At 49.7% G+C, this 14,065-nt stretch overlaps 1 protein-coding gene across 4 annotated transcripts in view; it reads right to left on the reverse strand.

The window, feature by feature from the left end:
• The window catches only part of HK1 (hexokinase 1), a 104,870-nt gene that overhangs the window by 10,392 nt on the left and 80,413 nt on the right, over positions 1-14,065 (reverse strand). For all 4 annotated transcript variants that reach the window (XM_084751934.1, XM_084751935.1, XM_084751933.1 and 1 more), the window contains 7 exons: positions 12,508-12,663; positions 10,132-10,365; positions 7,221-7,525; positions 4,960-5,108; positions 4,577-4,696; positions 1,270-1,365; positions 713-812 (listed from right to left, as the gene is read on the reverse strand). In XM_084751934.1, coding sequence (XP_084608060.1) covers positions 713-812; positions 1,270-1,365; positions 4,577-4,696; positions 4,960-5,108; positions 7,221-7,525; positions 10,132-10,365; positions 12,508-12,663 — 1,160 coding nt within the window. The remainder of the gene's footprint in view (positions 1-712; positions 813-1,269; positions 1,366-4,576; positions 4,697-4,959; positions 5,109-7,220; positions 7,526-10,131; positions 10,366-12,507; positions 12,664-14,065) is intronic.

A 14,065-nucleotide genomic window follows, 5' to 3' on the forward strand; every position in this document is an offset into this window, starting at 1 on the left:
TCAAGTTCTTGCCTATTTGTGACCTGAAATTGACAGCTAAAATAAATCCTTTCTCCCCCAGGTTGCTTTTGTTAGGCTATGTTATTAAATCAGCAGGTGGAGGTGAGGACATCCAAGGTTATTCTTAGACCTCCACGCACACTGTGTACACATGCATTCCTGCAAAAACACTGTACGTACATATCACACACACACACACACACACACACACACACATTCTAGGTTTAGAACACAAGGAAACAACCAATATGGCTGGGGCCACTTTGACAGTGGCTATCAGCAGGGAACGGTGCCCTGGAGCACACTGGCCCCACCCAGCTAGAGCATAACATGGTCAGGAGCGGAGATGGTCTCTGCTTTCATTTCAGCCAGAGAGTCAGCTCCGGGCTCCTCACACACACAGGCTGGTCCCAGGCATCCCACTCCATCTACCACATAAGGGATTTTGTGGCCTGTTTCCTGGAGAGCTCACTGACTGACAGCACATCATAATTGATGTGCTGTGCAGCATCGTGGGGGTGTTGGTACGGAAAGGGACCTCTACAACCTTCCCTCCAATACAGAATTCTAGAGGTGGTAAATAAATGGTACCAAGGGATCAACTGCCACACCCACCTCGCCCCACTAAGGACTGTGCTGCAGAGTCCCTACAAAACAGAAGAGGCCAATGTCCCCTCCCTGGAGAAGACAGACACCCCTTCAGGACACTTACCTACGATGAGTCCGACTTCACAAGTGGGCTCCTCATATGCACAGGTCATCATGGTGCCTACGGTGTCGTTGACCACAGCCACCACATCCAGGTCAAATTCCTTCAAAAAGAAAGGGGGTGTGGATCCAGGGAAGGGCCAGCTTGACCTGCCTTGAATCCTGCTAGTTTATGCTCTGGCCTGGCGGGTGCTGGTTTTCTGACTCTGTTCTGCACTTGAACACAGGGTAGCAGCACTGTCTAAGTCTATTCTGGCCCAGCAGGGCCATGCATGGCTAATGCTTGTGTTCTGAGAAGCTGGGCAGTGTCTGGTTGGAACTGCTTCTCTCTTTCTACCCCTGTGAGTCAGGACTTTACCTCTCTTTGAGCGTATCATCCTTTTCACATTGGTTTTGTGTGTGTGTGTGTGTGTGTGTGTGTGTGTGTGTGTGTGTGTGTGTATACAGTGCCACACTGAGGCTGGCGGTGACTGCAGAACACTTCCATCACCCCAAATCCCTTAATTTCTGTGATTCCCTCCCCCCCCCAAGGCAAAAAATATTTTTAAAATATTAAGTTACCTCTCTCCTTTTCACCGCGTCCCTTAGTAAAGTGGCTACATCGTGACCCTCGCAGTCACTGGCCTTGAAACCCTTTGTCCACGTGATCAAGATTCCCTAAAACAAGAAAGGCCAGAGAGCTTGGGTGAGTATGCTTCTAGTCAGGAGAATTTGATACTCTCCTTGAAGGGACTGTAGCCAGCTCAGGCCTGGCGAGCATGGCTCTGGCCGGCCTTGCCCTTCTCCCCCATCCCCTCTGCCCTTGCAAGAAACCATCAGATTACACTCCTAAAGCTAACCGCCAAGGTCTGCCCTCTTATTTGGCCACTTCCTCCTCCTGAGGCTGACTACCAAGGTCCAGCTAGCAAAATACTGAAGTCCAGCAATCAAAAATCCCCCTTTGGTTCACCTCATAAACAAAATACACCATTGTATCCTAGCCATTCTGATATGGGCCTCCCCTTGTCTCAAGAATTACACTTGCAAGGTCATTGGCTGCCGTTTTTCTGAGTCAAAAAGCAGCCGCTTTAACTTGTCTGCCCCCACTTAATAAAGAAAACAGGTGTTTGGGTATGGCTTGTCCCTATAACAGGCTCTGAAAGGGAAGCAACCACCTTGTGTGTGTCGGGGGATCTCCTTCACTCCCTTCCAGGCCATAACCACAGAGGCTGTGTGTCTCGATCCTGTGACATCACACTCAGACAATAAAGTGTGAGTGGATCCCTGTGGGCTGGCCCCTCCCACCATGCTCACGGATATCTGCTCTCTAATCACACTTCACAGATGGAGAAACTGAGGCACATGAGGTTAGCTGCTGACTGTGTAACTGAAGAAAGGAAAAACTGTGGTGACACTATTAATTACAGGACTAATGTTATGCACTACTGGGAGGAAAAGCACCACACGTGTGCTCATGTGTGTGTGTGTGTGTGTGTGTGTGTGTGTGTGTGTGTGTGAGAGAGAGAGAGAGAGAGAGAGAGAGAGTGTGAGAGAGAGTGAGTGAGAGAGAGAGAGAGAGAGCGGTTGGGGTGGGAGGTGACAGTATAAGCAACCCACTTCAGAAGAGTCAGCCTGCCGTATGTGTGAAGGCTCACACCCAGATTCTCAGCACTTGAGAGGCTGGAGCAGGAGTTAGTTCAAGACCAGCCTAAGGTACATAGTTAAGTCCTAGGCTAGCCTGAGTTATGGGAGAGTGCTTGCCCAGTGTGCACAAAGCCCCAGCACTGACCGCTAAAACAAACCAGGTTTGACAGCACACACTCACTATCCTAGCACACGGGAAACAGAGGTAAGAGGATTAGAAGTTCTAGGCCATCCTTGGCTACACGAGGAATCTGAGGCTAGCCTGGACAACGTCAAACCCTGCCCTTAGAACTCTGGTGCCCCATATTTGGCCATGTCCCCTTGATGGGGAGGCCTGATGGCACTCGGAGAAAGGATAGCAGACCGCAAAGAAGAGACTTGATACCCTAGCATTATATTCAGGGGGAGGAGGTCCCCTCAGTCACAGTCATAGGGAAGAGGAATGGGAGGATGCATGGGATGAGATAGCAAATGAGATGTGGTCTGAATGATTTCATTTTTCAAAAAAAAAAAAAAAAGACCCCCACCCTAAAAAAATTCTTAAGGAGAAGAGAGTCAACTGCTGATATTTAAAAAGGCTTAAAAAGACGTGTGTGTGTGTGTGTGTGTGTGTGTGTGTGTGTGTGTGTGTGTGTGTCTTTTGATGTGGCTTGTCTGAAGTTCTTCATTCCCTGTGTTTTCAGGGCTGTAGTTAACCTCCTTGGCTTGAAGTTTTTCTGATGACATCACCTTACTTGGCTCTCCCAGTGCTGGCAATCAGGCCCCTCCCTCGCTGGCCATGTCTCCACTTGTGCCATGCAGGGCTGCCTGCATATTTTCCAGACAGGCTGGCTAGATCCTCCCCCCAGGGATTTGGCAAAATTCCTATACTCACAATAGCCCCCCCCCACCCCCCGCCGACCCCTGGCCCTCTCTGTATAGTGGCTGAAAGCTGGCACATGGGTCTGGCGTAGGAGAGTCCCTAAGGACAGAAATTGTAACTAGATGAAAAATATGAAATAAAACGAGGAGGACATGATGACCCCTAAGGTGTGGAGAGGGTTCTTATTGTAGATATATAAGGGAGAAAGCAGATAGAAGGAGGGAAGAGTCCAGATTGAACATGGCTAACAGACTTAACGGGATGATGAGAGGAAGAAAGGGAAGGGAGAGCAAGAGAGAAGCCACCAACCCAAAGAGGAGCCTGGCACAGCCAAAATGGCTGGGTTATATAGGGATCAGGTTTGTGGAAAAGAACAGAAGCCCAGCCCCTGGGAGGGAGGGGTTTAGGGTAGTGGGCGGGGCAAGGAAAGCTGGGAGGAGCTACGGGTACTAAGATTTGTCCTAGGCTTGGGACCTAACAGTAACCCTCCACCTGTACCCAAGCTTTAGTTGCCAGTGTGCACCCATGCCCTGCCTGGGACGCTTTTCATCCTATAGATTGAGCAAGCATTTACTAACAGTCTCTTCCAACAGAGCAGTGTGCCAGGGCCTATGGGTACCCAGCTCCTGGCCATACAACCAGCCAAAAAGAAAGTTACCAAGGGCTGAGGATGTGGCTAGTTGGCAGAGGACTTGCCTAGCACGTGCAAAGCTCTGGGTTCCACCCCAGCACCCAAAAATCCAGTGTGGTGGTGCACACCTGCAATGACAGCACCTAGGAGGTAGAGGCGGGGGGGGGGGGGGTCAAAAGGTTGTGGCTATGTGGCTACATTGCAAGTTGGAAGCCGGCCAGGCATAAAGAAGTGGGCGGGGAGGAGGTATTTAAAAAAAGAAGTGGGGTTAGAGGAGGAAGGAAAGAAAGAAAGAGCTAGAAATTTTATAATGGAGGTCATTCTTTGTGCCTGGAGACCCCAAAAGTTCTCAGAAGTCACACAAACCTTTTTTGTTTTGGTTTTGTTTGTTTGTTTGTTTCTTGAGACAAGGTTTCTCTATGTAGCCCTGGCTCTCACTCTGAGGAACTCACTCTGTAGATCAGGCTAGCCCCAAACTCAAAGATCCGCCTGCCTCTGCCTAAAATCAAAGGTGTGTGCCGTCATCACCACGACGACGACCACCACCACTACCACCTGGCAAGGTGGTCCCTTTCAGCAACGGCAGAGGAGTCGAGCCTTAGGGTGTTCTGGAGTTGGATGTGTGTGTGTGACCCATGGGCCATGTAAAACTGACCCCAGACATCTAAGGACAGCACTGAAGTCAGAGGAAGCCCTAGCAACATGAAGTCAGTGCTCTCAGAGGCTGGCTGTCCACAGGACAAGAGACTCACACAGTCCAGGCTCTTCTGCTGGCAGGGAAACGAGAAGGTGAAGCCCAGAGGCATCCGGGGGCCTTTGATGCCCATGTAGTCCAGGAAGTCGGAGATGCAGGAGACGATGTGGTCAAAGAGCTTCAAGAGAAAAGGGACGGATGGATTACCCAGGCTCTCTTTGGTTTCACACTCTCAGCATGCACACATGCACGCGTGCTCGTGCAGAGCTCCCTTTTTTAGGAACTTCCCAGCCATTGGATTATCGTGGGCAAGGTATGGCTCAAAGGACCTGATGCTTTAGGGCCACAGGGGCCACAGCTACAGTGCCCCATGGCAGATATGGGTTATCTCATGACCACCAATGCCACTGGCCAGGCATGTGACGTGCCCGCCCACCTTACCTCTTCCCCGGTGCCTTGCATGACTTCTAGAGGGATAGAGTAGATCTTGTTGTGCATTTCCACCGTTCTCTTCTTCCCACTACGGATCTTTACCAGTAGGACTCGGAAATTCGTTCCTCCGAGATCCAAGGCCAAGAAGTCGCCGTGCTCTGCCACAAGGGAGAACAAAGAGAAAGCCTCAGCTGAGTCCATCTTGGTGACCAGTAGTCCCCAGGCAGGTCCCATCATGCATTACAGGGGCTGCTGGATGCTGAGCGCTCCCTGTAGTATACAGCGTGGGCTCCGAGGAGAAGCCAGACCCTGAGTCACAAGCTGAGCTGGCATCTGAACGGCAGCCTCGGGATAGAACAGTGACGAGTGAGTCACTAAACCTCACCAGGGTTACTTCAAAGCCTGACAACAATAGCTTTAGTGACTCTCAGATAAAAATGCATTATTTGTATCAACGTGGATCCAAGAATGGCCACAGCCTCCTTTCCCTCTTTGCAGGATGGGTGTATAGTTCTTTGTTGTTTGCTTTGTTTTTATTTCAAAGCAATGTTTCTTTGTGTAGCCCTGGCTGTCCCAGAACCTGCTCTGTAGACCAGGCTGTCCTCGAACTCAGAGATTCTCCTCCTGAGTGCTGGGATTAAAGGTTGTGACACTACCGCTCTCTTTGAGCGTATGGTTCTTGCTACTGAAAAATAGAAGAACCTGTTGCTCTTCTTCAGGGGTTCTGTGACCCAAAGGGTGTGGCATGAGCCACGCTGGGCCAGCCCTGGCCTTGGTCTTCAGATCCTGCTTCTACCCAGTGACAGAGCACAGTGAACTCCTGGTGGGTCAGCCATCCACCCTGTACTCTGGGTATACAGAAAAGACTGGGGTTGGCTTCCCAGCTGACCCCCAGGGGAGATCAAAAGGGCCTGGCCTAGATGGGCAGAATCGGCCAACTGACCCACTGACTAGTGGGCAGTAGTGAACAGTAGTTTATTTATGCTACTAAACTTGAGAGCGGTTGTAAATAAATTATCTGTAAGATGTGTCTTCTCCTCCTCCTCTTTCTCTTTCTCTCTCCTTCCTTCTTCTTTCTTCCTTTTTCCTTCTTCTTCTTCTTCTTCTTCTTCTTCTTCTTCTTCTTCTTCTTCTTCTTCTTCTTCTTCTTCTTCTTCTTCCTCCTCCTCCTCCTCCTCCTCCTCCTCCTCCTCCTCCTCCTTCTTCTTCTTCTTCTTCTTCTTCTTCTTCTTGGTTTTTCAAGACAGGGTTTCTCTGTGTAACAACTCTAGCTGTCCTGGAACTTGCTCTGTAGTCCAGGCTGGCCTCAAACTCACGGAGATCTGCCTGTCTCTGCCTCCTAAGTGCTGGGATTAAAGGTGTGCGCCACCACTGCCCAGCAAGATGTGTTTTCTATTCCAGTCATTAGTCTGAGTATCCACCCAAGACACTCTTCAATATTGCCATAGAACTAGCCTCCATGAGGGGTGAGATGCTTCTCCTACCTGGCCAGGTGTGCAGAGCCTCAAGTCTGTCTCCCTCACACATACCCTGCCACCACTTAAAAGATGAAGACTGTGTGAATTCTTCTGTCTCATGTAGCACAGGCGGGCTTTGAACTCACAATGTTAGCTGAGGCTCAAACCCCAGAGTCTCCTGAGCACTTAGATTATAGGTGTGTTCCACTATGCCTGGCCTCCCAGTTTCTAATTCTGACATGATTTTACAGAGAGCACTAGCCTGGGAGGTCCCACTAGAAAAATTGAACTGCTGTAAGCCCTGAAACACACACACACACATACACACACACACAAAGCCTATAATCCCAGCACTTGGGGAGGAAGAGGCAGGTGGATCTCTGTGAGTTGGAGGCCAGCTTGGTCTGGACAGCCAGAGAAAGCCTGTCTTGAAAAACAAAAAACCAGGGTTGGAGAGATGGCTCAGTTGTTAAGAGCCCCGCTTGCTCTTCCAGAGGTCCTGAGTTCAAATCCCAGCAACCACATGGTGGCTCACAACCATCTATAATGCGATCTGATGCCGATAAAGTACTCATATGCAATAAATAAAATTAAAAAAAAAAGAAAAATAAAAAACCAAACCAAATAAAACCATAGACACATACACACACACACCCCACAAACTGGGGTGGGTAAGATTCCAGCTCTTGTGAAATTAGGCATGGCCAATGCAAAGGCATCCTCAGGAGAGTCCAGTATGTCCTCCACTCATCCCAATTCCTAACCCCCCCTCCTTCCTAGGACAGAGGTGTGACAGCCCCAACTGGTCCTTACCAGTCCCATCTGGGATGCTCCGGACAAAAGAAGGTAACATCTTGACAGTAGCCTTGGCGTTCGTCGCCTTCTTCAGCCCCAATTCCATCTCAGCCCGCATCCTTTTCTTTACCTCCATCAGTGTCTGTTTCGTGAGGCGGAAGTGGGCCAGGGTCTCCTCAATCTGCCGGTGCTGCTCAGCCAGGCGGTAGGCCACAGCGGTCACCATGGCAGCCCCCTTGCCACTGCCGCTCTCTGAGAGGAGGAAACGGACATCCGAGTCTGGCACCAGGCGCCTCAGGGTCTTGTGGAAACGCCGGGAATACCTGAAGGGGGAAGGTTGGAATGGGTGTGCTGCAACAGCTGGGCTGAGCGCTACCTGGTGGGGACGTCCGGTAACTCTCCAGTCAGCGTGCTTTAATACAATTCTCTATTACTGCTCTTTCCTTATGCACCCACTAGAGAAATCCATAAAACACACACAAGGAAAAGGAAATTATCCAAAACTGCTTATAACAAAAACAACAACAAAACGGAGGAGCATCTCATTGTTTTGTAAGTATTACCTAAAAAAAAAAAAATTGAGGGTCAAAACCATCTTGTCTGACGCAGGACTGTTGCTAGCTCCAGACCCACCTACGCTACATAGTCAGTTCCAGGCTAGCTGAGGCTACATAGCAAGACTTTGCCCCAAATGAGCAAAAAGTGTGTGTGTGTTGGGATATTTCTGTCCTCAGCTGTATTACAGTGCCACAGGGGCGAAAGGCAAGTGCTTCAAAGTCATAGCCAAGACCAAGGGTGAGGGAGTGTTCCTGCTTCTAAGACAAGCGACCTTGAGTCAGTGTTGACCTTGAACTCAGTGGAGACCCGTGTCTGGCAGAAGGCAGCAGCGTGCTGGGAAAGCAATGGGTTTAGTGAGGAGCTAACATAAGGAATTAGAGCTAAAGCAAGCTCTCAATAACCCCTCTTGTTTTTTGTCTTTTGGTTGTTTTGGGTTTTGATTTTGGTTTTCGGTTTGGTTTTGTTTTCCATTTGGCTCTTCTCCTCCTCCCTGGAAGAACAGCTTAGGCCAGTGTGAGATGCAGAAGTTGTGGTCTGCTGTATGGAAGGCCGCCTGCCAAAGGAAACAGGAAAAAAACGCTTCCCCAAAACACAGGCAGCCACTGCCTCCGAGGAACGGGTTAAGAATGCCTTCTATTCTTTCTGAAACTCTTGTCAACGGTCTCGAGTTTCTAGTCATTCTGAAATGAGGAAAAGTTCCAAGTCAGGCTCTGTTTACACATGTGCTCCCAGGTAGGTGCACATATGGAGGTATACATGATTGCACGTGTGAGCCTGTGTGTGTGTGTGTGTGTAGGCCAGGGGTTAACATCAGGGGTCTCCCTTAATTGCCCTCCAGTTTAGTTTTAGAGACAAGGTCTCCCGGGAACCTAGGGCTCACCACCAGGCTAGACTGGCTGGCCAGCAGGACCCAGGGATCCTCCTGTCTCTACCCTGCCCTGGGGTCGCAGGTGCTCACTGTAATCCTGTGGGCCCCTGGCGAGGGTTGTGGAGATGTGAATCACGTGTCTGAACTTGTGTAACATGCACTTTCCTGATTGAGCTACCACCCCAGGTCAAAGGGACGCTTTAAAATATGAGGGTGCAGGGGCTCAAGAGATGGTTCAGTAGTTTAAAAGCACTGGCTACTCCTCCAGAGGACCTGAGTTCAATTCCCAGCCCCCACACAGCACCTCAAAACTGCCTGGAACTCCAGTTCCAGGGGATCCCACAGACACACATGTAAGCAAAACACTAATGCTCATAAAATAAAAATAAATTATTCTTTTTTTTTTAAAGGGGAAGGTGCAAACAGAAGGCATTCTGAATATGGCTTCTGTACAGCATAGGAACCTGCCAACACCATGGCATGTGGATGCCCCCAAAACCACAAGACTGTATACTGAAAACGAGCTATGGTGGGAGAGCTTGTGTTGTGTGTATTTCACTGCCTACAGGCATCTTGTTTCTGGTTTTTAGACAGAGTCTCCCTATGTACACAGGCTGGCCTCAAACTCACAACGATCGGCCTGCCTCTGCCTTCCGAGTGCTGGGGTTAAAGGAATGGGCCACCATGCTCTGCTCTAACAAAGTTTTAATGTGGCATTATAAATCCTTAGGGTTTCTTGTGAAAAGAAAAAAAAAATCCAAGAATTCCACAGGAAAAGCTGCACGTAGTTGCACAGACCTGTGGTCCCAGCCACTCAACAGCTGAGGTAAAAGGTAACTTGAAGCCCATGAGTTCAGGGGAAGCCAACACAGTGAGAATCCACCTCTTAAGAGGCACAAAGGATAAAGAAAGAATGGTTCATTTTCTCTATCAAATATCTTTTTTTAAAAGATGTATTTATTCATTATTATGTATACATGCAGTGCTCTGCCTGCATATACACCCATAGCCCAGAAGAGGGCGCCAGATCTCATTCTAGATGGTTGTGAGCCACCATGTGGTTGCTGGGACTTGAACTCAGGACCTCTGGAGGAGCAGTCAGTGCTCTTAACCCGCTGAGCCATCTCTCTAGCCCTCAGCTATCTTTAAAACAGGAAAAGTAACAAAACTGTGACCTTAGAAGATAGTAATCACCCAGCTAGCCTAATGCTAGGCCCTTGGCATCCCGGAGCTACCTCAGTGTAAACCAGCATTTGTGCAAGTGAAGGTTGAGGGTTTGCAAATGCATGCGTGAGCTTAGGTCCTGAACTCACACAAGACACCCGGCCACGGGCAGAGACTGTTAAGCCTCAGAGAGGACTTAGAGTTTACTTGCAGCCATTTATAAACCCTCAGCCACATTTTCAAAGGCCACGGAGAAGGTTGAAGCCCAGATGAGCTAGCACGGGGAAGGGCCTCCGTCTCACCTCGGGGAACTACAAATACAACACAGGGTGGACTCACTGTGGGTGTGTCTTGTAGAGAGAACCGTCCACGCCGACTGTGGTCCGCAGCCTGGGTGTGCCCTTGTTGTCTCGAAGGCGGTTCAAGATGGCACCGAGGGTGGCAGCCACTAGGTTGGCCGAACGGAAGGACACAATGGTGCACACGTGCTGGACCGATACGCAGTCGTCGTCGGAAGGCTCCACTCCCAGGCGGGTTAAGATCTCCTTGGCATTTTGAACGCCTTCCTTATTCCTGTGAGGTGAGAGGTCAAAATTTAAGAGTTTGGGATCAAGCCGGGCTGTGAAGGGCACCAGAACTGGGAGGCAACGCTGAGGAAGGCAGGACCCACCACTCCGCCTGGCAGGGAGTAGCCCTGGGAAATGCTTGAGGTGGGTGTTAAGAAAAAACCTGGCTGCTGGAAACGCTACCAGGCCCGGTATGTCATGCCAGGCCTCGGAGAGGGGAGACTGCGCACATGGCCTGTGAGCAGGTGTCGGAAGAGCTGTTTCCACCTGGGGGTAAAAGGTCGTGGTGAAGGGGAACCTCCCTTCATGGAGGGTCTGAGTTGCTTGCACATATGTCCCGATGTTTTCTGTAAAACTCTAATTTGCTGCATATATGTTTTGTGTATCTTTTGTTGGTTTCACTCAGGGGTATTATATAGTCCTGTTATGATACATCATTAGTTTTTAAATTCTCTCTTTTCTTTCGGTGTATGTCTCTGTCTCTTTCTCTCTCCCTCCCTCCCTATCCCCATGCCCCGTCTCTCCTCTGTCCTCTGTCTCCTCTCTCCTCTCCTCTTCTCTCTCTGTCTCTGTCTCTGTCTCTGTCTCTGTCTCTCTCTCTGTGTCATTACAGTTATGGCTATCAGTACCCCTAGACCCAGTGGCAGAAATAGGCCAAGATGAAGAAGCAGGCACTTTCTTGGCCTTGCCAATGGCTCTAAAGTTAAGTTACAGCACACACATGGAATCGCAGGGCTAGGCCTGAAGGAGAATGATCCCGTGACAAACTCCAACACGTGGCCTGGGCGTTAAGTCCAGGAAAGCTCTCACCACCCCACCACCCCCAGCCTCTTTGTTTAACCACAGAGATGGTTGTGCATGTGCTGTCAGGGCCGAAGCAAAGCTCTACTGGCCCAATGTGAAGTTCCAGGACCAGTGAAGGCTCACTGTGGGGGATGGATGGCCTTCCATGGCTACAGGAAGCCTCCTGAGCCAAGATTAGGGCCCAGCAGAACACAGAAGCCGGGCATAACACAGGGGTCCTTTAGTTAGACCCGATGCTCCTGGACTGCACCATACTGTGTGCCTCTCAAATTGAAGGCCTGTGACTAAGAGTCAAGACGGTGGCTTCTGAGCATCCTATGGGATGCCAGAGGGCAGAGGGCAGAGGACATCTGCATTTTGTCCTTCTATATCTATCAACTAGAGTTGCTCAAATGTGAATTTTAGGGAACATGTTTGCCCATGGGCATATTCTAAGGCAGATGGAAGCAGGGAGATGTTTTGGGCTCAAAAAAAAAAGTTTTGGGGAATAATGGGTTAATCACGGCGATCAGGTCTAATTAATGAATACTATGAACTAGGATTTCCCACAGAACCATCCAGGCATTGGCTCCTCTAGGTCCCCTAGCACGCAGTTTGGAGAAGGTCATGATACGCCAAGAGGGAATTCTAAGAATCCAGGCCCAGGTTTGGTCAGCCCCTTGCTCAACACTGGAATCATCTGCTTCTTCTACACGAATCTTACCCAGAGAGAGTAGTGTGTGCGTGTGTGCGTGTGTGGGGGTGTGGGGGTGTGGGGTGTGGGGGTGTGGGGGTGTGGGGGTGGAGTGAGTATATGGTGTGTGTGTAGGTGGTATGTTTGTGCATGTATGTGTGTGGTGTGTACGTTTATGAGTGTTTGTATGTGCGATCTATATGTAGTGTCCGTGTGTGTGTTTGTGTGTGGTGTGAGGGTACTGTTTTTGAAACTATACAAAAAAAATCGTGCATGAAATACTTGTGCTAAGTTTTTTCCTCTTTTCTTCTTAAGATTTATTTATTTTGATGTCTTTGAGTGCTTTGTATACATGTATGGCTGCATACCACATGCATGCCTGGTGCCTGCAAGAGGCTAGAAGAGGGTGCTGGTCCCCTTGAAATGAGAGAGAGGATTGTGAGATGCCACATGGGTGCTGGGGACTGAACCTGCTGAGCCACCACCTCTCTAGCCCGTCCTTAGTGACTGTACCAAAAAAAGCCTGTAGGATGACCAGCTGGAGTGCCCCTCTGAGAGTGAGGGGAAATGGGCCCAGACGGCCCGGTTCTCGGGGAGAAGAAGCTTTCTGTGTTTGGCCTCAAGAGGTAGCAGGCCCCAGGCCTTCCTCCCGAGCCCCTGGATGGTACGTACATTTCGATGGCGGACACGTCGCTGGTGTTGAACTTGCCCCTCGTGAGCAGCTCTGGAGTGATGCGCCCCTCAAATAAGAGGCCTTCCTTGGCCATCTTCACCAGGATCAGCCGGACCAGCTCCCCCATGTACATGCCGCTGACCATCTTCTCGAACCTGCAGGAGGGGAATTCCACGTTATCCAAGTTCCCACTCTCCTCCGAGGCCAGTGCTGGCTCAGCATTCAAGGAGGGGACAGCAGAAACACAGAGGGGGCCCCACTGTGTCTCTCAAGGACCCAGTCTCTATGGTTGACAAGATCCCTTGGGTGATTCAACAAGGAGGGGACATGGGTGCTTATTATAGACAGGGTGGCCACCTAGGAGGACACTGCAGGGTAGGGACAGGTAAGGAAGGATGCTTGGAGGTTAGGGGAATAGGAGGTTTAGACTAGGAGTGACAAGTGAAATGGTCATCTCTTACACAGGGCTGTCATTCCTATCAGCAAGCCATCAGGGATGGAGGGATGGAGGGATGAAGGTAGCCAGGAGGTACCCAGTTTACAAGAGGGAAAATGTCTTCTTTTGGAAGATGGGGAAAGCTGTTCTCCATGAGGAAGGGGGCTATTTGTGCATTTGGTCTTTGGATACAATAAAATTTTAAAAATTTTTAATTGTGGTGTGTGTGTGTGTGTGTGTGTTATTGGTGTGTCGGAGTATATGTGCCCACACAGGAGGGTTGTGAGCCGCCCAACATGGCTCCTGGGACCTGAACTCAGGTCCTCTGCAAGAGCAGTATAGCAGTACACACTCTTATCTGCTGGACCATCTCTCCAGCCCCTGTGCATCTGTTGATCACAACCTTGGTGCTTGATGATGGTGAGGAAGACACTAGTGATGAAGATGGAGGTGACAGGTGTCAGGGGCTGCACTAAGGACCTCAGTGCAGGGTAGCCTGGGCACTCCCAATAACATGGGGGCCTGAGGGTCTTTCGACCGTGAGGACGCTGGAGCTCAGAAAAGTCAATTCACCAGTTCATGGAAGAACAGCAACGGGAGATCTGGGTTCGGATCTCAGCCCCTTCAGCTCTGGAGCCCTAAATCTTCACTTTAGGGGTGCAGGAGCTGGTAAGTAGCTCAGGGTTAATAGGATCAACTTGGTGTCCATCTTTATTTGATGGTTTGGGTTCCTTTTTTTTTCTTCTTCTTTCTTCTTCTCCTCTTTTCTTTTCTTTTCTTTTCTTCTTCTTCTTCTTCTTCTTCTTCTTCTTCTTCTTCTTCTTCTTCTTCTTCTTTCTTCTTCTTCTTCTTTCTTCTTCTTCTCCTTCCATTTTCTTCCCTCCTCCTCTCCCTCAGACAAATTCTTATAAAGCCAAGCTCATCTTAAATTTGTTATGTAGCAGAGACTGGATGACCCTGAATCTCTGCTTCTCCTGCCTCTACTTCCTGAGGGCTGGGCTTATAGGTGTGTGCCATGAGGACTGGTTGATACAGTACTTGGGTTCCAACTCAGGCCTGTGTGCCTGCTAATTAAACACGGCTCCAACCCTGCTACACCCCCAGCCTCTCGTTTCATCATT

This window comes from Acomys minous, assembly GCF_964271855.1.
Source record: "Acomys minous genome assembly, chromosome: 13".
Taxonomy (NCBI): Eukaryota; Metazoa; Chordata; class Mammalia; order Rodentia; family Muridae; genus Acomys; species Acomys minous.